The sequence below is a fragment of the Lampetra fluviatilis genome, chromosome 7, assembly GCF_964198595.1.
Source record: "Lampetra fluviatilis chromosome 7, kcLamFluv1.1, whole genome shotgun sequence".
NCBI classification, from domain to species: domain Eukaryota; kingdom Metazoa; phylum Chordata; class Hyperoartia; order Petromyzontiformes; family Petromyzontidae; genus Lampetra; species Lampetra fluviatilis.
Genome location: NC_136281.1, coordinates 13,875,818 through 13,901,486, shown reverse-complemented (window position 1 = coordinate 13,901,486; position 25,669 = coordinate 13,875,818). Strand labels below are relative to the sequence as shown.

Here is a 25,669-nt window from a genome sequence, read left to right as displayed (position 1 = left end):
CTCAGTCTCAAGGCTCTTTTCAGGAGGGCCCTGCCAAGTTGTCGCAAGAGAGAGAGAGAGTGGTGTTGTTATGTGTAATACAAAGTGAGTTATTTGCAGGCAATTATTCAGCATTGGGATGGTTTGACCAGTAACAGCTTTTTGTTGTTTGCTGTGGGAGCAAACCGGAGAACCCGGATGACACCCATGCAGAACGGTGGGTCAAAATACAAAACTACTACACAGGAAGGGACCCGAGTTGGAAATCGAACCGAGTCATATCTTTTGATTTAAAGCTTTCGTGACTGCAGGGATTCATATTCTTGGTTCTTTCGCTAAAGTCACGTAGAAGGGAAATAATAAAATAATATATATTTATATTTTATTATTATTATTATATATATTTATATTATTTTATTATTTCCCTTCTACGTGACTTTAACGAAAGAACCAAGAATATGAGTAATATCTTGTTCGATATCTCGAATTGTTTACAGTATTTGCATTTGTGCCAACCACGTTAATATTGGGTACACGCTGCGAACGCGTTCACCCTGTCAGCCAATCACGCGCGAGTAGGCGTGGCAATACAGTTTTATTTGCAATTTTTTAAAAGTTATTTGTTTACTTTTATTATATTTCGCACCCCTATCGTGTTTTTGTATTGTTGTAACATTCTGACGTGCCCCAACTGGACATCTGTGAAAAATAACTTTATAGCTTATCGGATTCCTCCTCGAGTCTAAATAAACATTGTGATCTCGTGTGCACTTTGTAAACGCGCTCAGCCTCGGCAGCCAATCGCTGCTCAGCTCGCCCATTGGGGTGCACTCTGTGAAAGTGCCACGACCACGCGCGATGTTGCCACGGCAACGTTGACAACAGAGAGAGCGAGAGAAGAGGCCGGTACCATGGAGGAGGAGGCGAACCCGGCTCCCAGGGCCCGCCGCGTCTTCATCAACCGCGTCGACTCGTTCCTGGGTAGGAGCCTCGCGCGGGTGAGTGGGGTGGGATTGACTTGTTGGGTGAGTTGGGCTGGGTGAGTGGGGTGGGTTTAGCTTTTTTGGGTGAGTTGGGCTGGGTGAGTGGGGTGGGATTGACTTGTTGGGTGAGTTGGGCTGGGTGAGTGGGGTGGGTTTAGCTTTTTTGGGTGAGTTGGGCTGGGTGAGTGGGGTGGGTTTGACTTGTTGGGTGAGTTGGGCTGGGTGAGTGGGGTGGGTTTGCCTTGTTCGGTGAGTTGGGCTGGGTGAGTGGGGTGGGTTTGCCTTGTTGGGTGAGTTGGGCTGGGTGAGTGGGGTGGGTTTAGCTTTTTTGGGTGAGTTGGGCTGGGTGAGTGGGGTGGGTTTAGACTTTGTGGGTGAGTTGGGCTGGGTGAGTGGGGTGGGTTTGACTTTTTGGGTAAGTTGGGCTGGGTGAGCGGGGTGGGTTTGTCTTGTTGGGTGAGTTGGGCTGGGTGAGTGGGGTGGGTTTGCCTTGTTGGGTGAGTTGGGCTGGGTGAGTGGGGTGGGTTTGCCTTGTTGGGTGAGTTGGGCTGGGTGAGTGGGGTGGGTTTGCCTTGTTGGGTGAGTTGAGCTGGGTGAGTGGGGTGGGATTGACTTATTGGGTGAGTTGGGCTGGGTAAGTGGGGTGGGTTTGACTTTCTGGGTGAGTTGGGCTGGGTGAGTGGGGTGGGTTTGGCTTGTTGGGTGAGTACGGCTGGGTGAGTGGGGTGGATTTGACTTGTTGGGTGAGTTGGGCTGGGTGAGCGGGGTGGGTTTGACTTTTTGGTTGAGTTGGGCTGGGTGAGTGGGGTGGGTTTGACTTTCTGGGTGAGTTGGGCTGGGTGAGTGGGGTGGGTTTGACTTTTTGGGTGAGTAAATAGGAGACAGTACAAATACTGTAAGTAGTTACAGCAACAAGGGGCAGTGCAAACAATTTACATCGCGTTTTCGAGACAGTACAAAGTATGTATTACAAACGTGACATGGCCCTGAATGGTGTCAAATTCATCATTTCGCTGGGGTGGGTTGATTCATTATGTGGCTAGTGACAGCCATGTGTTTGCATTAGGACTTAATGACTGATGAATGTATTTTGAAATGAATGCTTGCATGCGCGAGTGGATGGATGACTTAATCACTTAGAGGCCCTGGCTTTAGATGATGCTCAGTTTCTCCTAAAATTGCATCTAGAAATACAGCAAGGACATGCAGTCTGGGATTCATTATCTCCATCGCCCGTGCAAAGGGAAGACGTCTGTCTAAAAGTCGCATGAGCAGTGTTGCACGAGCGTTCCCACCACAATGAGCCGCAGTACATGGCAGGGTCATAGATCACTCAAGTGTGTTCAAAAGCGTTGAATTGCACCGACGTTAATAAGGGGCACAGCAATAACCCCTTCCCCCCCAAGGAGAACACGCCAGCAAACGTGGCTTTTCTCTAGTGTCGTGCTGTGCAGCCGTTGAGTTGTGATGCACAAACCCGGCCTTAGAGCACAAATGTGGCTCCTGGGATATTAGCAGTGAAACGAATGCTCCCGAGGCTGTGAATTCTCACTGTGAAAAGCGAGGCACAATTCATCAACTTCAGCGTTCCATGGAGGTGTCATGGAAACGTAGATACATGTTAGACTTGTGCCACGAGTCGCCGAAAACTGGAGCCTACAATTAGTCGGGGGGCTCAGTGGAAAGGGCACTTGCCGAACGTGCAAAGATGATAATAAGAATATCAATGACCTTTGTTTTTTACCCAGGAAAGCCTTGCTGATTCTCAAGACGCATTTGCAGAAGGTTCCTGCATTGGGATGTTTCTCACTTGAGTTCTCTAACCATGGGCAGATCCATGGCTCAAGCTCTTTCCAGCCCATCTGTCTTCCTCAACGTTGTTTTTTTTTAAACCATCACCGGATGCAGTTTAACATTATAGCAAGGACATTTGGGATGTTTAGCTGATTCCATTAACAAGTGTTTGCCTTCATTGGAGGAAATCAGAGTACTCAGATAAAACCCATGGTAGCAAGAGTGTAACAGTGCAAGCTCTGCAAATATGTATTTAAGAATCTCTTACTGTTCTGCCATCTCCTATATGTATGTATTTTGAACTTCTTTCACACCATATATAGTCAATCTCATACTCCCAGGCAATCTCCCATCCAAGCAGTATCCAGGGTCAATGCTGCTTAGCAGCTTCTGAGATCTAATGAGGTCGGACACATTCAGCATAATTTGGACGCAGGTAACAAGATATCACTGGTGGAATATACGAATGTGAAACTTAGGTTTACGTGCTCGTGAAATGAGCCAATGCCAATGGAGGTCAGGCACATGTGGGGTGATTCGCGCATAAGCGATAATTATGGACATTGAGTAGTGGAGTAATTTGAGAAGTTGGGGCAGAGTGAGAGGCCAGACAAGAAATATTGTGACCTGTCCCTAAAGATATTTTTTTAAAGATGTAACGGAGCACTTTCAAGAAATTTTGACAAATTACAAGCCCTCAATGTTACTTTGCGAAAACCGAAATAGTGGAAAACAGGTTTTATATGTCTTGTAAAAGAGACCAAATCTAGAAGATGTCCTGTGAGATGATGTAAACCAAGGGAGGACTGGGAGATAGAGTGAAGGCTGGCACATGTGTATAGGATAATTATATTAAAAGCTGGGGCGCATACCGTGGATAATACTTAATGCTTGGCAGTGGATTAGAATGGGCCTATGGGATTTATATATTAGCCGGGCATGTTGCCCAAAACATCCCTCGTAGGAGGTATTTTGTTTCTTGTTAAGCGTTGCATCAAGTGGGAATATTAATAATTCATTTATTTTTGACCAGATGCTCCATTGTGTGTGGATTGTGCGAGAAAAGGTGTGTGTGTGTGCATGACCAAAACATTGGCAATCATTGTCCATTTTTGCTCATAGCATTTGTCGGGCTGTGTGGTCGGAGCATCCTTGGAAAGCATGGAAGGGATGGAAGAGGACGAAGAAGAGGAGGCGCATGATGAGATGGATGGGGAAGGATCTGGACAGGGCCCATCGAAGGCAGCTCGTGTAAAGATGACTTACCAGGTTGTGGGCACCCTTGGACAACCAGAAAGCCCGGAGCCTGATTTTGTGCAGCAAATCGTGAAGGTATTCGCAGCAGTCAAGAATCCAGCCAAATGCACAATTTACCACCTTGGTCACAAGTGATCAATTACATTCATTCTGTAGGGGAAGTGCTCTTTCCAATAACGTCTAGTAACCCAGCAGAATTTGTGTAGCAAACCTGGCTCTGCTGATGAGACCCAGAAAGTCAACCAATCCCAGAGGTTTGCCTGCTTAAACCAAATGTTGCTCGATAACATTGGTTCGAAAGCGTTATTGGCTGATGGACTGAAGATTTATGATACTTTGGCAATGTAACATACTCTCATATGTTTACTAACATTGGATTATTTTGTAGCAAAATAACATGAATGTCAAATATACTGCTGGCAAGCAGACATCTAAATTGCAGGTGAAGGATGACACATCACAAGGTTAGTGAAAAGTCAGAAAACAATAGGCCTAGTCCGTGTATAAGAATAACAATTATTACCCCTTTTATGCACGTGATTTATTCTTTGGATAGACAGATCGAAGTGTTTTTATTTATTTATTCTGTTCATTTGAGTTTTCCGCTTATACTTTTCACAGCCTTCGTCACGCGAAGACCTGCTTGGCCACCTGATGGAGTGTGACATCGTTGTTTACAACATCACGGAGGATGCCGATCAGACAGAGGAAGCCTCCTGGGCGGTCACCGGTCAGAACTGCCACAATTGGATTTACCGCTGGGCCATAAGCAGATGTTATCGCTGAAAATATGGGAAAAAAACATTGGCTTTTGAGTTTGGGTTAACGTTTTTTTTTAAAATGTTGTTTCACAGAGATTCATGAGAAGTTGAAAAGCTTTGAAAATCCCAAGATGTTTGTTCTGTTGTCTACGATAATGACATGGGCACGCACCAGACCTCTGGACCCTGTGAGTGCAAAATACTGATTGTCGTTTATTTACTCAGGAAAGTCTTAGTCTCTTTCAGAAGAGTTTTTAATTGGTATAATGTTTGCCATTTTGTAGAACACCAGGGTACCTGGAAAAAAACCCATTCATATGTTTAACTTCTTTTGCACCGTACATAGCCAATCGTACTGATCGGAGGTGCGGGGGGAAATAAAACAAACACAAAGAGCAGTTCTAAAGAAATTAGTTTTCAATCAATCTAGAATGAGTTTTCAATTCATACGAGGGAATAACGCACAAAGTGCCAGAAAGATAGAGACTCAATCCATTGGATAAATCTCGCGTAGTTTCTGCGATCTAAACAAATCGCGTGTGTATTCAGGGCGAATGGGTCGTAGGCAAATGGGCAACACTTGTACACACACTCTCCGCGACTTAATGAGGAGTTTTATATTTGGCACGTACACTACAGTGTTAACGTGTTGGTCCCAGGATGATCCAGAGCTGGACTTCACGGAGGAAGATTACCGGAGGAGGAAGCCCCATCCCAACTTTACACAGGAGATAGATGTAGAGAGACTTGTCATCAAGCTGGGAAAAACGGTTAGTGCTGCATAACACGAGTACAGTATTTAATACATGGTGTGAAACAAAACAACAGATTCACAAACAATATATTTACCACTTCAGCGTGTGATTCTGCTTGCTTTCCAGAATAAAACCACGTTCTCCACCTTTGTGCTGGCATCTGGTCTCGTGTATGGAATGGGAGAGAGTGTTTTTCATCACTTCTTCAAGGTAACTTTGTTTTGCTGGTAACAGAAGATAACATAGACTGCCACGGTTGTGTAATGCGGCTCGTTTGCAAAGTGAGCCTTAACAGCGCAGAGTTGTTGTTGGTTGCAGACAGCGTGGCTTGGAGAATTGTCTGCCCTGCCGATATACGGACCCGGAAGCAACATTGTCCCAACTATCCACGTTAAAGACGTTGCAGGGTAAGAGACGTTGTTTATTGCAGTACTGGATGCTGCCATGGTGAAATGGTTATCGCGCCGGACTTGCAATCCAGAGGCCGTCGGTTTGATTTCCTGGCGCGGCAGGTCAAACAATGTTGCAGTTTTCTTAAACCTCCCTGACTGTATCCACGTAGCAGTATAAATGGGCAGGTTGCATGAGCTGGGCAGGTTGCATGTGGTGGGATGAAGTGTGGGTACTCCAACCTTTTCCAAGATGCCTACTGTGGAAGAGTCAGAATATTGATTTATCCCGCAGGAATCTAATGAGTTACAAAGCTATTTTTCACAGATGTCCAGTAGTCACAGATGTCCAGTCGAGCAGGCCAACAAACCCTCGCGAGTGGCTGTCTAGAACTCCCTCTCGTGGAAGCCCTTCCGCCAGCAGGAGCGCGAGCAAGCAATTGCAGAGCTGCATCTTTTCCTTTCATGCTAAATTGCGGGCCAATTATTTACCTATCAAATCATCGATCCATATTGATTATTGCGCTAGTGATTCATGCATTGAATTGTGCGTGTGGGAAGCCATTCATTATAATTCACGCAAATGAAGTGAACAAAACTGTACACATTAGATGAAAATAAATAAACGCTCAACAGACAAAGGCAAACTTTAAATTGTTTTGCAATGCCACCATAATTCTTGGTAATACTAGTCCACTTTTGTTAGACTGGGCTCCAACTATATGTACAAATACACCAGTTCACCAGGAATGCACCGATAAAATTATTTTTTTTATATATCTCTCAGGCTAAGTATGGTTGAGCCTGGATAGTATTTGGATCCGCAACTACTGGGCATAAAACAGCTGCTGTAGGCTTTCGTACAGCTGCATCATCAGCAGAGGGCAGTGCAGCAAAATCTATTGTTGTACTGTACTATGTTCCGGCATCTATGCTCCTCGCCTTCATCAACCCGCCCTGACCAGCACGGTGAAGTATGGTCAGAAAACCCACGTGACGCGCACAGCAGTGGGGAAGCATTCATCCAGCAGTGGATTGACAATTGGGCTGTGCATGAAGAGCATATGCTTACGCATTCATGGTGAATTGCTCATAACATTTCAATATGTCTGTCTCTTTCAAACAGTGTGGTGCAGAATATATTGGACAGAAAACCAAAGGTGCACTACTTGCTTGCTACAGACAGCTCAAAGCACACACTGGAGGAGATCGTCAAGGTATTTGCTTGACATTAAGGGTTGTATTTTAGTAAAACATAGGGTATTTAATCCATGTTCTCTTACCTTTTAATTTGATTATGCTATTAGTTTAGTTTCATTAATCTTGCAATCCTTATTCTTATTATGTAACCAATGTCACTCTTGCGAAGTAGACCACGTTCGTGTGTTTGTCTTAACGAGTTGTTTCCACGTCTTGCTGAGTTAAATATTGAATTGGATTTCATGGACTGTAGTTTATGAACTCATGCATGACAGTACAGCACCCGTGGGATTGGCAGCCGCATTCTTCCAGCGGTCAGTCAGTTCCAGAACTTCGTTCGCCCAGCACCACTGTGTTCGCGGATTCGGCGAACAACCCTCATCGGGATTTATGGAAGGTTCAGCGTGGGATGTGTCACGTGGTGTGTGTTTTGTAAAAAGTCTCGCACTCGAAATCTCACCGAATGTCTGGAGGTGGCAGCAACGGGGCTGTTACCGCGTAGTGTCATCTCGTCAGCACAGGATTAATAAAAAAAAGTTGTTTAATTGACTTCTGTGAATGCCTTTGCCCTATTTTGTGTATAATAAATGCTGTCTTATTCTTGGTTTTTTCGATAAAGTCACGTAGAAGGAAAATAATAAAATAATAGAAATATTTATTATTTTTTATAATTTTATTATTTCCTTTCTACGTGACTTTACCGAAAGAACCAAGAATATGAATCCCTGCAGTCACGAAAGCTTTAAATCAAAATGCTGTCTTGTTATGTTATTGGCTTGTTAACGTGTCAGGGTATAATTTTTAATGCTTTATAATTGAAGTTAAAAGAGGTAATGCACGAACTCTGTCCATGTCTGTAGCGGGGAGAAAGGAGTGTCACGATTACTCTCGTTAAGATAATCCAAAATATAAAATTACTTGTAAAATTTGTGTTGCTATTAGGGGAATAACCTATAATGAAACTGGCAACGTTTATCAAAGAGTTGGCAAAAACATGGTGATAAAAAAAAACTGGGCAAAAAATTAGGTTATGACATTACAGGCCATGCGCGTTGCCTTCATGTCTCTCCATGACATCATTACGTGTGATGTCATCCAATTGTGCGGCTCAAAAAGTAATGTTATCATTGCTAATTAAACGCTTCCAAGGAGCGTGTTGGAAAAGCGGTATAGAATCCACGTGAGCGCATGCATGTTCATCCATATTCATACATGTAGGGGTTGATAATAACCTAAGGGTCACATGCACTCTCAAATCGTGAAACTGCATATTTTACGAGTATAATGTTTGATATCTTTACGTGAAAGAACTGTTGATATAATAATTTACTTTCACTCCAATCCAAGTTGAAATTCCCGTAACTAGAATTTGTCATGAACTTTGCATTTTACAGGCCATCAGCAAACACTTGGGACCGGGTAAAACCATAAAAGTGCCCAAGGAAGAAGCACTCCTGTCAAGAGACCTCGTGGTAATGTCATCTCTGTCTTGCATACCTATCCTGGTATAACACAGCTGCATATAGTAAGCAGTTGATCTGTATATATGTGTGTGTGTTCAGAGAAATAACTCTTCCTAGACCTCTGCAATAATTTCAATGATTTAGGAGTCATTTAAAAGCTAATGTAAGCAATGTAAAGATTACGAGAGAGAAACAATAGTTTTAAAGCTATAATTTGGCTTAACAGCTGCAGTGCTGGTTATCCAAATCTATCATTTGCAATATCACGGAATGTTACGTGCCCCACTTTAAAAAAAAATCATGAAGAGGTCTGCGTGTTGGGGTAGCAGTGGGTCTGTGAATCTCAGCGGGTTTCCAACTACATTGCATAAACGAGTGAGTGGTTTACTTGAATGCGCCTCCCAAGCGTGGAAGACTGAGCGACTCCCCCTTGTGCCGTGGCAGCAATCGGATTACGACCACCTGCTCGTGAATCTGCGATTCGATGCGCAGTTCTTGCGCGGGGGCATGAACATCCACTGGGTTGCTGAGGGTGGCCTGGTGGAGAACATCGCCACCATCGTCAGGGAGTACAAGGAGACACGAGGTCTGCTGGTGAGAACCTTTTGCTCCCCTTGAGCGCGCTCGTGCGAACGCTCTGCACTCGTTTCGTGCGCTTTAAAGAATCCCACTGAAGCGTTGAATTTTTCTCGAAAGTCGAATTACAGTTTTAACTGATTCTTTCAAGCATTTTTTTGGAAATTTGGATGATGTTTAACCATCTTTGCAAGCACAATGTAAAATAATGAGCAAGAGTACTTGTTGCCTAACCCATTTGGAGCAACTCGATCTGTGGTTAATCTCAAGCGTCCGGGGAAATGTGAACATCATATGCATGAATCAAATCATAGTTTAATTTATAAAAATAGACGTTTAAGTTTGTTTTAAGTGCGTTAAATAATGCGTGTAATAATCTATTTACTATTTTGGGAATTATTTTGTTGCTATCCATTTGTAAATGATCATACGAATAATTTCTATAGTAATCAATTACTTGAATAATGAGATAGCCAGGCTCCGAGTTTCACCCCCCGTCAAAACAACCCAGCGCGTGCGCATCCCTCGCGGGTGTTGTTTGCGCTCACAGCCCATGCGTGCCTGCGTGCTTGGCCCGCCTGCCGTGGGGAAGACCTCCCTGGTGGAGAAACTCTGCAAGCACTACAGGCTGCACCACATCAAGGCCAAGGACGTCGTAGATGGGGCCATCGAGAGGCTGGTGAGCAGCGTGGTGCAGAGCTGCCTGTTGGATTTGTGATTTGCGTGGCTTTACCTGCGAAGCAGGACGCTGCCGTGATGTGCCGATTAACACGCTCGGCTCGGTGGGCACACTGACAATCCAGAGGCTGCCGCTTTGGTCTCCTAACGTGGCACTTGAAGCAATGGCCAGGTTTCTCTCTTGTCTACCCAGCGGAAAAGATGGACACGCCACAGTAAGTCGATCAGCAAGTCACACGTGGTAGGGTAAGTAAGGTACTGTACTACCACCTCTTCCAAGTTCTAGCCTGTGTAGGGGAGTAGGCCAAAGTACCCTCGAGAGGGGCTCGCTAGAGTCCCATCTACTGGCGTGGGCCAGTAGATTGCATTGCTTATGCGAGATGCCCAGCGAGCTGACCCATTTATAAATTTGACAGGCAGCATGGTCAAGTAGAGCGGGGGGAGGCCCTCATCCAGCAGTGGATTCACAAATCGGGCCGTACATGTATGTGATCTTACAATGGGTCCCACGTTGGTGGTGAAGGGCACTCTTGTCTGTAAAACACCAAGGCAACACAGCAGCATTTGTACAACAGGCCTCACTCCAGGGTTTTCTACATAAACAAATGCTGCTGGAAAACATTGCTCTATAAAGCCCAGAGGCTGATGGACTAAAATGTTATTTTAAATAATACATTTTAGTTCAAGGGACCCTTGTGTATTAAAAAAATGTTTTACTGTCTTGGAGGATAATGAGTAACATTTAGAAATAATACATATACATTTTCAGTCCAATGATTTTCTGTAAAAAAAAATGTGGAGCAAGAATTGTTCAAGCAGGTAAACTCTGGACTGTTTTTGACCTCCCGGGTCTCAATGGTGGCATTAGGCATGTTGAATAATTCTGCTGCATTATTGTCAGGAGCGATCCATGTGCTTCTAATGCCTAGTTTCCACAAACAGCCAACTCGAGTCGATTTGAGGGCACTCGATTTGGCCAGAACTCGAGTTGAAGGACAACTGTCGGTTAAAAGTGTGGCGTTTTCCATTATTCTCCGAGCTACTCAATTTATCACGCGAGTTTGACAGGCCTTTCCCAGAAATACTTCCAAGTAAGATTTTCTCAGAAATGCTTGTGAATTAAAGGTCAAGACCACGTTGCTGGCAGAGTTAAACGTTGAATTAAATGTAAAATCAAATGTTCATGTTGTCCCACAATGTTTTTGAATGTTACGTGTTTGGTGATGTATTTCCGCTTGGCCTGGATCTGATATAGGAATTTCATGTCAGCCTGCGAAGCGAAATTAACCCAGATATTTCTGCCTCGAGCTCGAATTCGCCGCCAACTCGGAGGAGAGCAATTCGCGTTTATTCTCGAGCTCTTTGGCTCCTGGAAATGAGTGAATGTCTCAGTGGGTAGAATGTGTCAGTGAGGCTGTAACACGGGGCGCCACGGTGGCGAGAAGTTAACTACCTTGCCTGGTATACAGGATGTTGTGGGTTCGATCCTGACCCCTGACCCCTGACACCTGTATATTTGGAGTTTGCATGTTCTCCCCGTGGGTTGCATGGATTTTTCTCTGGGTCCTCCGGCTCACCCCCCCCCCCCCCGACATTTAGAAAGATGCGTTTAGAGTATTTGGCTGCTGTAAATTTGCACGCGATAAGCCACTTCATTGAGCTATGATTTGAGGCCAGGTCGCTTCTGAAGAAGGGCTATATAGCTCAGTGGACCTTTCCTGGTTAAATACAATTGTTTAAGTTGACATGCAGGGATACTTCACTCTGGTTACAGGAGAGGATAGCAGCTCGGGCACAGAAGGAGGGTGAAGAGGAGGAACACAGAGAGACGGAGGAGGAAGAGGAAGGAGGAGGGGAAGCAGAGGAAGAGGGGGAATCAGCTCAGGATGCACAGGAGCTGCTGGAAGCTGTGAAAGAAAGCTTGGAACAAAACAATGGTAAAAAAGAATAAATGTCATACAGGGTTTGTGGAGCATTCAAATATGGATCCTGTTACAGACAATCATAAACTAAATACACATTTTTGTAGTTCTCATATTATACATTCACATATATGCAAAATATGATACCATGGTAATGGAAATATAAAACGTAATGTTAACATCACCACAGCAGTGGAATGGGCTTTTTATGTAATTCATCGACTTCCCATGTAAAAGCCCAAATGATGCTTATATTAAATTCTGTCAGTGTCAGATTCTTTTTTTCCCGTGCTGTAATTCCTGTTCTGCAGAATATACCAGATGAGCAGTTGAGGGTTGGCTCGAACCTCCTTCCTCAGTCAATAAAATCAGGAGTGCTTTGTGGGGTGTCAGTAATGGTTGCTCTTCGCATATCTGCCAGGCGAATGTGGAATTTATTTACCCCTGGTTCAGGACTCTAAACAGGCGACAAGCTTGTTCAATCGGGAAATTCTTTCGTCCAGGGTGGGTTGATCACACACATTTATAAACCTCCCAAACCCACTTGGGTTACGAGGTGGCCAGGAGATGTCAGTACAGCAAGTGGATTGAATTAATCTGAGCAGAGCTTTGAGTCTTATCTCCTTAAATGTGTGGTGGGATTTCTCATTTTGAAAATAAAACGTACTTCAAATCGCTTTAAGCTATTGTCATTGTAGTGCGTATTTAATGTGGCGCTGCGCTCTGATGTTGTAGGATAAAACATTGATTAAAAGTCTATTTAATTAAGTTGAACGTGTTGTCTATATTGATTTAAAGTTGCGCATTTTGATGTGACGTCACATTTCTCAACCCCCCCCCCACCTCGTCACACAGCGTCACAAATGTCTGACCCCCTCCCTCCTAGGTGCGTGACGTCATTTATGGACGGCCCCTAATGTGTTTGATCCCAACAGGTCGGCTTGAGGACACGTACTTGGTGAGGTTCTTCAAGGAGAAGCTGCGCTCCATGTCGTGCCAGAATCAAGGGTTCATTTTGGACGGTTTTCCCAAAACCTACGCCCAGGCCAAGGAGCTGTTCACTGGTACGGCGTTTGAATATCAGAACATCGAAAAGGTTTCGATTTAAAGCTTTCGTGACTGCAGGGATTCATCTTCTTGGTTCTTTCGGTAAAGTCACGTAGAAGGGAAGTAATAAAATAATAAAAATATAACATAATAAAATAATATAATAAAATCATATAATAAAATACTTTTATTATGTTATATTTTTATTATTTTATTACTTCCCTTCTACGTGACTTTACCGAAAGAACCAAGAAGATCGAAAAGGTTGTGTTGGTGCAAGGCGCTGGCAGTCTGCTGCCCCTTCCACCTGCTCTCCCCTTTTTTTTCGCCTTTGCCTTGATGTTTGTTTTTTCCATTGTATATTTGACTTCATGTGTTTATCCTCACGATATTGTCTTGCATAGCTCTTTTGATTTAGATTTTTTTTCATGGAGTGTTGAAAATGTCACGCGTATAGCGCTGTGCGATCTTTCAATGAACGGCGCAATATAAAAATAAATGACATGTTATTGTTACTAACGAGATGGGGCCATTCAGTTAAAGTAGTTTGTTAAGGCAAGAAAATCCGTGGGAGGCATCTGTCTCCCGCGTTTCATTGTCACCGTCATCGTGGTTAAGTGCAGTTGACAAAATAGGCATCGGCGTGCAAACGCCAAGACACCGAATGGCAAATTGAGATGAACTGAAATAAAATAAAATACAAATGAAACATGTGTAAACGTAGCGTACAACCAAACCATCCTGAGTGTACCAGACCTCTTCGAATCTCAGAAGCAAAGCAGGCTTGAGCCTGCTACATACTTGGATGGGAGACTGCCTGGTGATACGCAGCGCTATAGGCTTGGTCGTCAAGGTGGCCAACATGTGACAGTATAGTAATGAATTCTTGAATCTGTCTGTGTAGAGGTTTGAGTGTTACCCCCTCCGATGCATGGGCTTCCTCCACATTCTTTTGTTCTCTTGTTCCCCACCCAAAACAAAACACTGAAATTCAATTGATCAAACACCCCTGTGGAATTGACCAAACGAAAAAATCTAATCCTTTCGTTGGTAAGAAACAAAAATATAAATAGTAAAAAACCCAGGTTGCTGTGACCAAATTGTAAATGCTGATACCACATCAGGTTTGACTCCAAAACGTCTTGAATAAACACATCTCGTGTTTTAAAGTTGGGCATGGAATCAAGCGTTCTCAACCCCATCGAGATTTCACTCCCCAGATGCGGACCTGCCAAGCGTGTGGCACAACAGAGGAAACGTTATGCTTCATGCGCATAATGTTTGGGGAATTATTGTACGCCGTTAAGTAAATTCACCAAGAGTTTTCCCTTCTTCTGCTTGCAACAGGGGAAGACGATGCTGAGGAGGAGGAAGACGCAATATCGGGCAAAGAAAACTACTACGACAAGAGCATCATACCAGGTGTTGCAACGTGCGCTTATTTCGACACCACATGCGATGGACAGATAGCGCCGAATTGAATCAACTCGCCTTGCATGCTGCTCTCATGACAATGCACACTGCCAAGTGGCAAATCCTTATTATGATTATCTATGGAAATATCATGAACTCATTAAAAAATAATTTCAGCACAATATTTTTGATATTCATTTTAATGTAAATGTTTACATACAGAGCACATACAATGCCATCCAAGGCATAATACTCCCCCTGATGCATTGGCACATTTCAGATAATAAGAGGGGGAAGGGAAGGTGGGGGCATCACTTCTCTTAATATCAGCCCCCTGAATGTGAACCACATTTATTGAAGCTCAGGACAAAAGTACTTCAGCACCTAAAATCAAATCGACGTTTAAAACATTACCATGAATATTGCATTGATAGTTTGGTTCTGACCATTTCAGTTTCAGTATATTTTAGTTCGGCTGTATTGTACTTGGGATCAAGGTCAAGAAGTCATCATGGACAATCTCTGGATGCCAACATTCTTCTATAGTTGACATCTGACCTTTAAGGGCCACTCTTACAGTTTCCTCACCGGCCAGCTTGCCACTGCAATGCTTGTCCTGATTATCAACCCTCCATCATTTTTATATTGGTGTGTCCCACTCATTGCAATCGCTTTTTTCTTAATTACATGCACAACACTTCCTCGCCAGGTTCCCTTAAGAGCTTTAAAGTTCGCTCACCCTATCCTTCCGTCAAATTCCCAGCATCCTCCGCATGCACTTGTTTTTTCAAAGGCCAGAACTATTGCAACTCTTTTCAACTAAGGTTGAATGCGAACATACATTCGCTCCATCCCTCTGTCTGTCCGTGTGTCTGCTAAACATGGGGTCATCTTAAATCCTATGATGATCCAACACGTTTTATTCGTCGTGTTAAGTTTTGTAGCTGTGAAGGACGAGGCAGAAAAAAGTCCACCGCCGACTTGGTCAAGCACGAGGATGTCACACACCATGCGGGCGCTTCTCCTCTCGTGACGTCATTCTGTGTGACGTCATTTCACGCGGCTAGTTGAATATTATGCTTCTGATGACAAAACAGACATCAGAAAGCGTTACGGAACCATGCATGTGCATGATTTTCTTCATTATTGTGTAATGGCTGCATGGTGAGTGAAACTCGCTGACCCGAGCAAGCAAAATAGACATTCCTCCTACCTCGTACACCGTGCTTCAAATCGCCCAGCAGAAGTTTCCTCTTTCTGTCTCCTGGCCTCTTTCTCGTCAACCTTCCGTGCTTTCGGAATCTCTGAGAATGTGACGGTGAATCTTCAGGATTGTCCTAATTAGACCGTCGTTGTGCTGAGATCCGGGTTTTTGCCACGGCTGTGGGGGTGGTGCAGACTTGGTGGTTTCCCTGGAGGCCCCGGACGATTTCCTGCGTGACCGCGTGATGAACCTGCCCGAGGCCGTGGTGGCCGGCACTCACTACACTGAGGAGTCCACTCTGCGGCGGCTGGCCGCTTTCCGCGCGCACAACACCGTCGACGAGACCATGCTCAACTACTTTGAAGAGCAGAGCGTCGCCGTCGCACACTATGGTGGGCCCGCTGCGTTGTCGCCGTCGCATCGATACGCGGTGGACTGTCTGTCACGTGTGCAGGCGGTGCAACTGCACCAGCCAAGCGAAATATTAGGGTCATCATAGATAATATGGCTGCATCAAATGTAGGCACATTTATCACGCTCATTAACGTAAAAAGACTTGATCACTCACGCCTCTATATTGTCTGCATCTGTCTTCTGCCATCTCACTACATTTTTATACCAGTCGAAGATGTTAAAAAAAATGTTTATTTTTTATTTTGGCTTATTCTAAACTATGGTTTACTCGAGTCTGGCTTCAGAGGTTTTACTGTATGTGGTGCTTCTCCCTGTAGTGCGTGGGACTCATGGTACAGCACAATGCTTATCACTGCACATGTGTTACTGAGGCTGATGCATAGCCAGTGAAAACGACACACATTGTTTAATATTATCCTTACTTTGCAGATGTAACCAAGGAAGATGCTGAATTCCTGCTGCTGGCACACCAGCTGCTCAAACGGATGGGCGAGCCGCGTAACTACGGCCTGACGGCCGAGGAGAGGGAAGAAATCTTCCGGCGTGCGGCGGAGGAGAGGATGAGGCAGGAGGCCGAGAAGTGGGCCGAGTGGGAGAGACACGAGGCGGTGGAGGCGGCCGAGAGGGAACGCAAGCTCAACGAGTGGGTCGGTACTCTCCCTCCGAGTAGCACCTCGCTCGCGTCGGCCGCTGCGTAGTGGACCAGCCTCCACTGTTAACAACGGACCCGTATGCACGTTGATCTTCTTTTCGCACCGTGCATTGGCAACCGTGCTAATCGGAGGTGCGGGGGAAGAACAACAAACTCAAACACAAATAGCAGTTCTAAAGAAATCGGTTTTAAATTTAGATGATTTAAAAGTGCACAGCTCCAGTGGTTTCCTAATATCGGAAAGAAGAGCTTTCTAAACGGCCGCAGAAGCGCATCTGAAAGCGCGCGATGCAGTAACGCCGCTGCGAGGACGACCGGAGTTTGTGATTAACCTCATGTAATAAACGATCTGCATTTATGATTTGTTTTCTATGATCCCCCTGCAAATACTTGTTTATTATTTTTGGATTTGTATATTACATTTTATTGCAAAATTCACATCTTGAAAAGGTCTCTGAAAACAACTTCATGTGGCAGTTGGGCTTTGACACGGCCATCATGTTTAAGTGTAATGTGCTTGTGTATGCCACTTCCGCCAAGCTTGGTTGTATTCGCAGCAGGTTTCAACGGACAATGTTTACAAGATCTTTCTGGGACAAACCGCAAATGGAGGTTTGATTCCAAGGCTGAATGCAGAACATTCAGGAGGCAAGGGGCTTTGGGACCAAACCTCCACTCGGGGTTTGTGCCAGGTACCTCTTGTCAAGACTGTCTGTTGAAACCTTGAGTACAACCACTGTCGAAGCACTCGGAGAAGAAAGGGTGAGTGGGCTTCACTGACACTATATACCTACACAAGATGAACTTGGCCAAATGTTGAAGTCAAGCAGTGATACCACAGGCGTCCTTGGGGGGGGGCATACGTCCCCCTTAATTAGCAGCAGTACACATCTCTAAGCACCATGTGCCCCCCCAATGTGGAGGCTGGAGAGGTACTTGACTTCGAGTTATGTAGGTCATCACGGCCGATCATCCATATTCCTCAACAGTTACTCAGTTAACACCTGATCATCAAAGGTATGCTCTTGAAGTCCCCCGCTTACTGAGCTTTACATTAAGGTTATAAACATGGACCCCCTCCGTTTAGAGCTGCCCTATTAACGGTCATAGAATTGATACTGAATCCAAGTGCAGTTGCGTTCAACATACATATATTTAACAAGATTCATATATTTAACAAGATTTAACAAGATTCGTTCACCACATGGGACGCTGCCGTGGTGTAATGGCTAACACACTGGACTTACAATCCAGGGGTCACCGGTTTGTTCTCAGTTAAAACGATTGACAAGTTGCTTAGAAACCCTGTCCACCGAACAGTAGGAATGGGTACGGCAGTTAATCGGCAGGTCGCGTGTAAAGTGTGGACACTCCCACCACTTCCAAGACGTCTGGTCAACGTGGAAGAGCAGGGCAATATCCCTTGTAGAGGGGCTCTCGAAAGCTCCCTCTCGTGGAGCTCCTTCCACCGACAGTTAAGCGAGCAGGAGACTTCAGCGCTGCACCGTCACCATTCACCACATGTGCAGCGCTTTAAGGGCTCGATGACCCGTGTGCGTTGGCAGCAAGCCAAGCTGGAGGCAGAGAGGCAGCAGGAGCAGGAGCTCCTGGCCCGCGAGACGGTCCCCTTGCGCGAGTATCTGCTCGCACACGTGATGCCCACGCTCACCACGGGGCTCATCGAGTGCTGCTCCGTGCGACCCCCAGACCCCGTCGATTTCCTGGTCAGTGCTGGTGCCCTTTGGATTGGCTTGTTTTACTAGCATGCACACCCGAGTTTCCACTTCAGATAACGCATTTCCATCCACGACATCACACTGAATGCGCCAAAATCCCGTAAAGCTTTTGGAAGCTAAGCAGGGTTTGAGCTTGGATGCTTGGATGGGTGACCACCGTACACACGAAACAGGTGTTATAGGCATTGTGGGCGGTGCAGCAAAATAATGTTTTCTTCAAACAGGCTGAACATGTCCATATGCTACTTCAGTGCCATTGGGATTGGCTTAAGTTTCCGAGCACGTCGGACCCAAGTTTCACATCCGCGTAATTTACTCTTAAGAAATCATATTGCCCTTGACCAAATCACCCTGAATGTCTCCTCAGATCTGGACGCTCAGCCAGATTGAACTAAGTCAGCACTCTGACTTAGTTCAATCTGGCTGTCTGGGAATACCGGGTGTTGTAGGGTTGGCTACGAGGTGGCTGGGAATGGATTCTTAAATCCATTTGGAACGTTGAGTGTTAGCACCTTGTGTGTGTTTTTTTTATCAGCTTACTCCAGTTCCCTCCAGTATTCATAACACACATTGGTCTAACATCCTAAAAAACGATCTTGAGGCTTTTCTGGGTAACAGGCATTCATTTGCTTTAATAACCACAATTTGACATTGGTATTCATAAAAAAAACTATTCTACAACTTCACTGTACACTGGGCAGATACTCTGCAGGTCTCAATTAGAAAATAGCTTTTAAACTTAGTTTCTTAAGATGCAGTACTGTACTGCGAGAAATTGTGGAACCTATTGTTTGATCAGTGCATTTGCATTGGCGTGGTGTGTCTGTTGCAGGCGGAGTATATATTCAAGAACAATCCTCAGGTTGACTAAGTCAAGCTGATCCACCCTCACAGAACGGTCCAGAGAGCCCTTTAAACGCAAGCCATCCATGCGAATTACATTTAACATTAAAAAAAGAACACCACTGTTATACAGTTGTCACAATATAAATATTTTTAAGACGGGAACATAACACAAAACACAAGTTCTCAAGTGTAAGAAGCATTTTAATTGAGAGCCTGCACAAATATATGTTTTTGTGTGACAAAGGTTAACTTAAATACATGTTTTAATAAAAAAAATGTGTTTGGCAGAGTGCATAATGTTTGTTCAACAATCGTTATGACGACGGATAAACAAACACAAGTGGTGTAATTCTTGTGTTTGATGTTTCTTGTTTGTGTTTTGGTGAAAACGTGTTGACATCTCTGTTAACAACACTCTGGCAAATCACCGAGACATTCCATGTTGACCATTCTGCTGCCCAAAGCTCATTTGATAGATTATTTCAGCAGTGGTTCTTAATCCAGATCTCAAAAACCCCATATTTCAAGTTGACCAAGTTCTAATGTTCAACTTATTGGTCAATAAACTGTATGGAATGATAATGTGTACATGATACAGCATCATACTGCACGTGGGTGGCCTGAGTTGGATTTAGGATCACCGGTGAAACATTTTAGCCCTCTCACTCAGCGTTTCTCCAACTCCAGCCCCCGTGAGACACCCACAGTGCACCATTCCACATCTACCAATCTTCCAACTTCATGTGCAAAAAATAATCCACGGCACGTTGCACGCTAACGCACGCTCGCAACGGTTGTTAAGAAAAAAATAAAAATGCATCCTGCGGGCCAGCGAGGACTGGGGTTTGAGAAACAACGCTCCAACTCAGAAGCTGCAAGTTAACTGCGCCGCTCATTCTTGACGACCACGGCGGGCTCCTGCAGTTGCATAGCGGTCACCTTCTCCACCAGGTCTCTCACGTAGACTTTAAACAGCGGCTCAACGTCCTGCAAGAAGACGCCTCGGTGTCAACACCTCATCGTTTCTAACGCACCACTTAAACCACTTTCCCTGTACAATAGTAGGCATGCAACCATTCACCATCGAGTGGAATGATGAATTTTCACGAATAATAGTTTGATTCGAGAATCGGTGAGATTCGTGTGATTGTCATCTCAAATAGGATTCAATTTGTTTTATATCTCGTTTGCAGTTTTTTTCCCTTTTTGTAACAGTATATCATTTGCTAAACATGATCTCGTACACAGTTTTCAATGTATCGCAAGTGTAAACATTGATTTGAATCGATGAATCAAAGCGTCGTTACATGCCTACACATCTTTATGTGATTGGTACACAAAATAAAAATCAACCTTGCAACTGTACCGTAGCAGTCACTGTCATACCTTCTTTTCTAGTTGTCTTTGCTTTTCAACAGCCTCCACCAGGGAAAGGCCAACCCATTCTGCCTCCGCTTCTGGAATCACAAACTCCTGTACAAAAAGCACAACAGTCAGAGATGCTGCTCAAGTCACAAAAAATATATACTATGTCAATTCTAGATTTGAAGCTTTTGTGACTGCAAGGATTCATACTCTTAGGTTGTTTCGGTAAAGTCACGTAGGTAAAAATAATAATAGTTGAAAATAACTCAATTAAATTCTCGAATCAAACTATTGATTTCATTGAGTTATTTTCATTCATTATTATTTTATTTTTTTACCTACATGACTTTACCGAAAAAACCTAAGAGTATATACTATGTCAACTGCCTTTCTTGATGCAATACTTTGCAAGCGTGAACACAACGGTGCTGGCTGCAACACGGCAAGCAGATGGCTGGTGCAGCAAGTGGTTTGAATCCATCTGCGTGGAGCTTTTGAGTGTTACGCCTTGTAGCTGCGGAATCTATCCGTGTTCTGTTTTCCTCCAATTTTGCCACACACCCATTCATTGAATCTAACCAAAAATCATAATGCAGGACTCCCCTAAAAAAGTCTTGGGAATAAAGTGAGGCTTTGCTGAATTAAGGGCATTATTATTACATCTTCTTGGTTCTTTCGGTAAAGTCACGTAGAAGGGAAGTAATAGAATAATAAAAATAAAACATAATAAAATAATTCTCACGACGTTTTGGCCAAAACGCAAGCAGCCGTCCTCAGGTGAAAACCAGGTCCGTCGAGGCGACAGAGTCTGACGGCTGCTTGTGTTGTGGCCAAAATGTCGTGAGAATTATTTTATTATGTTTTATTTTTATTATTCTATTACTTCCCTTCTACGTGACTTTACCGAAAGAACCAAGAAGATGAATCCCTGCAGTCACGAAAGCTTTAAATCGAAATTATTATTACGGTTCATTATATATGGGTGGATTCTCTGTATTGCGGCTAAACCGTGCTTACGGAGAAATTATATGTTCACGCGCGTTTCTTTCATTATTAGCGGCTTCTCATTCATCGAGTCAGTGATTCATTGCCCATGTGAGTGCATACATGTCGGCAGGTAAATGGATTACTTACAGAAGCAACGAAAACAGACAACACATTCTTTGTCTTTTACGAAGATAAACAATAAATATATTTTTGTCATATCCTAGTTTACATCTGTTTTGCATTGTCTGCTTGTATTTTATTCTGGCCACCCCTTCCTACCCATGACCGTGGGTAATCGAGAGGTGACTTTATTAGTTCCTTGCTGGTCAGCTACCTTGTACTTGTCGTAGACGAACTCCCTCTTGACGGGATCATCGGGGTAGAGCTGCGTGTCTTTGCGAGCCAGACGCAGCAGCAAGGTCCTCTTCAGCTCCATGCCAAACTTGGAGTTGAGGTCCTCCTTTGGGGTCTGTTGTAAACAATTGCAGCAGAACATTCAGTGCTGCTCACAAAGCACGATTCTGCATCCGGCAATAGTTCAGGATGTTTCTGTCCCCTTGTTTATATTGGAGTCGCAATGATGCGTACTGCTGCCTGCTATAGGTAAATTGGACACTGATATTCAGCAGGTTATCACATGTCAATATGCCTTAGGCAGGTATTGTTATTCCTTGTGCTGTGGGTATTTATGGGATTGAATCAATGATTTTATGTAAATGTAGTGAAATATACATATTACTAATAATGCAGTTGTAAGTTAAATTAACTTAAGTTCATGCACGAGTTGAACAGCTGGCATAACTGCTGATGGAACATCTAATGCAGGTTTATGCCCTATAAACGAAGTACATTTTAACTGAGAGTTCTGGACTGATGAAAGGAGTAACTGGCAGTTCAACAGGGCTGAGCTCTCAGAAACATCTCTCAGGAATTAAATCCCAGCTTGCGTGTCATTTCCCCTTACTGGTCACACTGGCGGTAATGACACTCACTCTACTCACTCGCAAACTCAAGAGCACCTTTCCAAAATATGTATTATAACAAATCAAAAATCCAACCTACACATTGTATTAGTTAATTCACATCCATACCACGTGGGTATTTACATCAGAGGTGGCCAGGTTAAAAGGGAAAACGAAAAACTGCGCCTTCTGGGTCACACGATTAACACTTCTATACCCGTATCGTCCGGTCTAAAAATCTCTGTTTTAAAATGTGGTGGGTTCGTGGTGGGGCGTTCGAGGAGGGACTGAAGATTCACCTTGAGGATGTAAAAGTCAAATCCGTAGGCATTGTCAATTAGGTCCAGAGTCCTCATGGTGACGGTGACGCTGAAGGTGTGGTCCAGGATCTCGCTGTACAGATCCCGCTTGAACAGCTGGGGTTTCCACAGCCTGCGCAGCTTCCGGGAGAGCTGAAGGGACGAGGGACAACACAGCCCGGCTCCATGGGGGGGTTCATCACGATGGTGCTGCGGGTTCTCACGCGAGGCCCCGTACGCGCCTCAGTGCGATGAGAGGCATTTTATTGTTTGTTTGCAAAGTGTGATGAGATCTCCACTGTGGCTATGGTTGGTGTAACAACAGCACACATTTGTTGCCTACGCTCGAGATACTTTCCTTCACACATTTGCTTGTCTCCTTTGTAACCAGAGTGGAGTAAGCAATTGTAGGGTTGCACTTTTGCCTTTGGTTTCTACCGTCTCCACATGGTTACATTGAGCTGTGTGATGGCTCGCTTAAGGCGGTACCACACAGAATAAAAACACTATTAAACTACAACGAAATTGTTATTTTTTGTATTTTACCAGGCGAGGCCCACTGAGCTATACAGCTCTTTTGCAGAAGCGACCTGGCCACAAATGATAGCTCAACAAAATGGCTTATCACGTGGAAATGTAAATATATATAAATGTCAAACAGCCAAACACTCTATAAAAGCGTGCTTCTAAATGTGGAGGGAAAAACCCAGAGGACCCGGAAAAAAAATCCACGCGACCACGGGTAGAGTTCACCTAAACTCAAAATATAGAGCGGGCGTCAGGGGTCGGGATCAACTCCGCGACTTCCTGCATACGAGGCGAGGAAGTTAACATCTCGCCACCATGGCTAAACAGCCGGCGTAAGGTCCGTGGGCTCGCAGAGGGCCAACCTTCTCGTTGTTGGCGTAGGTGAAACCGTAGAGCCAGCCCTCGCCACCCCAGAGGCCGTTCTGCGACTCGCGCGGATAGTAGACGGGGATGGCCGGGTTGCGCTGGATGCGCCACCGCCTGCCCGTACGTGAGCACGACTTCCAGCCGTCCTCGCCCGGCACAAAGTGCACCGGGGTCGGTTCTCGGGGCACCATGGAGCTGCAGGAGAAGATGCGCCATGGAGTTAATCGACGTCTCGCACCGTCTCGATCACTCATCACTGTGTGTGTCTGTCTACCACTAACCACTGTGTATCACAACCACTGTGTGTGTCTGTCACTAACCACTGTGTGTGTCTGTCTATCACTAACCACTGTCTACCACTACCACTGTGTGTGTCTGTCACTAACTACTGTGTGTCTGTCACTAACCACTGCCTATGACTACCACTGTGTGTGTCTGTCACTAACCACTGTCTGTCACAATCACTGTCTATCAGGGGATGTTTGAGGGGGGAAAGTGTGCACACAAATCTGTCTGTCGCCTGATGAAGCTGGTTGTAATTACTGGCGAAACGTCGTACTCAGATTGTAAATGTTGTGGCTTGGCTCTCCAACACACCGGTTAGTCCTGTACTAGTATACTACACTATACACTACACTATACACTCCACTACTATACACTACACACTACTATACACTGCACTACTATACACACTAGTGACGAATTGGCCACGTTCTGTTTACGTGACAACCCTTACTAGTTGGCCGTGTCGGGTGGTAGAGGGTTTAACGACACATTTATATATTTACGCGATCTAACCCCCAAAAAAACCTCTATTATGTCAAAACAGACTGTTGTACTGTACTACTATTGCCGCCGCGCTTGGAGCGCCTAACGCTCCCCGCCTTCAGCAGACCGGCGCGGACCGGCGCGGTGAAATGTTTACACGCTTTCATAAGTGACAACGACAACAAAACAACAAAAAGGGTCCCATTTTGTGGCGTGGTGAAGTATTTATGCTCGAATAGCGCCTCTCCTTCCCTCACCCTCCTCAAGTGACGACCGAGGGAGCCCCCCACCTCCCTCATCATGGTGGTGGTTGTGGTGCTGTGTTCGTGAGGTGGAGGTGTGTGTAGATAGGGGCAGGGTCACGTGGTGGTGGTGGTGGAGGTGTGTGTAAGTAGGGACAGGGTAACGAGGTGGTGATGCTGTGTTGGTGAGATGGAGGTGTGTGTAGGTAGGGGCAGCGTAACGTGGTGGTGGAGGGGTGTGTAGGTAGGGACAGGGTAACATTGTGGTGGTGTGTGTAGGTAGGGGCAGGGTCACGTGGTGGTGGTATGTGTAGGTCGGGGCAGGGTAACGTGGTGGTGGTGGAGGTGTGTGTAGGTAGGGACAGGGTAACATGGTGGTGGTGTGCGTAGGTAGGGGCAGGGTAACGGTGGTGATGCTGTGTTCGTGAGATGGAGGTGTGTGTAGGTAGGGACAGGGTAACATGGTGGTGTGCGTAGGTAGGGGCAGGGTAACGGTGGTGATGCTGTGTTCGTGAGATGGAGGTGTGTGTAGGTAGGGACAGGGTAACATGGTGGTGGTGTGCGTAGGTAGGGGCAGGGTAACGAGGTGGTGATGCTGTGTTCGTGAGATGGTGGTGTGCGTAGGTAGGGGCAGGGTAACGGTGGTGATGCTGTGTTCGTGAGATGGAGGTGTGTGTAGGTAGGGACAGGGTAACATGGTGGTGGTGTGCGTAGGTAGGGGCAGGGTAACGAGGTGGTGATGCTGTGTTGGTGAGATGGAGGTGTGTGTAGGTCGGGGCGCAGGGTGACACGCGTGAATCGCCGCCTACTCGCGGTAGTGTTGGGGCAGGCGCGAGTAGACCCCCTGCTGCAGCTTCAACGCCTCCCACATCTTGGGCGGGTACTTGTGCAGCGGCATGGCGCCTTTCGCCTCCACGCACCCTCGCCGCGACGTTGATAACAATCGATTGAAGGCGATGTTAAGAGAGTAACAGCGCCGATGTCGGTGGATGCTTTTTGGTGATCGATTAATCGGCTGACGGAGTCGCTCTGACCGCGGTCACTGCGTGGGTCGTGCCCACTCCAGGCGACACGATGCGCACC

General features: G+C 45.3%; 2 protein-coding genes across 4 annotated transcripts; one reads left to right on the top strand and one right to left on the bottom strand.

Annotated features, from left to right (window-relative positions):
- Nucleotides 1-64: 64 nt before the first annotated feature.
- Nucleotides 65-19,884, top strand: AK7 (adenylate kinase 7). 3 transcript variants are annotated; one of them, XR_013637067.1, is made up of 19 exons: nt 65-196; nt 768-977; nt 3,879-4,088; nt 4,635-4,743; nt 4,868-4,962; nt 5,434-5,544; nt 5,656-5,739; nt 5,848-5,936; nt 7,045-7,135; nt 8,513-8,590; nt 9,026-9,175; nt 9,708-9,836; nt 11,610-11,772; nt 12,693-12,821; nt 14,152-14,226; nt 15,616-15,813; nt 16,265-16,478; nt 18,053-18,211; nt 19,056-19,884. XR_013637067.1 is itself a non-coding variant. In XM_078858589.1 (19 exons), exons 2-19 carry the CDS (start codon nt 891-893, stop codon nt 19,092-19,094), a joined length of 2,214 nt encoding a protein of 737 aa, XP_078714715.1. In that variant the 5' UTR covers nt 65-196; nt 768-890; the 3' UTR covers nt 19,095-19,884. The 3 variants fall into 3 exon arrangements, 2 of the variants coding, with proteins under 2 accessions (XP_078714715.1, XP_078714716.1); XM_078858589.1 differs by having other exon boundaries at nt 16,265-16,482; XM_078858590.1 differs by lacking the exon at nt 65-196 and having other exon boundaries at nt 820-960; nt 16,265-16,482.
- On the bottom strand, nt 19,844-25,669 carry MRPL28 (mitochondrial ribosomal protein L28). Its single transcript, XM_078858591.1, has 6 exons — nt 25,396-25,669; nt 23,573-23,771; nt 22,683-22,835; nt 21,756-21,890; nt 20,456-20,542; nt 19,844-20,056 (listed from the first exon to the last, which is right to left on the bottom strand). Exons 1-6 carry the CDS (start codon nt 25,482-25,484, stop codon nt 19,949-19,951), a joined length of 771 nt encoding a protein of 256 aa, XP_078714717.1. The 5' UTR covers nt 25,485-25,669; the 3' UTR covers nt 19,844-19,948.

What these genes read in the sequence shown, in the direction of transcription:
- AK7 (XM_078858589.1), top strand. Translation starts at nt 891, where the DNA reads ATGGAGGAGGAGGCGAACCCGGCTCCCAGGGCCCGCCGCGTCTTCATC. An exon ending in TCCTGTCAAGAGACCTCGTG is followed by an intron (nt 8,591 to 9,025) that starts GTAATGTCATCT and finishes GTGCCGTGGCAG; the next exon opens with CAATCGGATTACGACCACCT. An exon ending in AAGCTTGGAACAAAACAATG is followed by an intron (nt 11,773 to 12,692) that starts GTAAAAAAGAAT and finishes TGATCCCAACAG; the next exon opens with GTCGGCTTGAGGACACGTAC.
- MRPL28 (XM_078858591.1), bottom strand. Translation starts at nt 25,484, where the DNA reads ATGCCGCTGCACAAGTACCCGCCCAAGATGTGGGAGGCGTTGAAGCTG. An exon ending in TTGACTTTTACATCCTCAAG is followed by an intron (nt 21,891 to 22,682) that starts GTGAATCTTCAG and finishes TGTTTACAACAG; the next exon opens with ACCCCAAAGGAGGACCTCAA. An exon ending in AAAGACAACTAGAAAAGAAG is followed by an intron (nt 20,057 to 20,455) that starts GTATGACAGTGA and finishes GTCTTCTTGCAG; the next exon opens with GACGTTGAGCCGCTGTTTAA.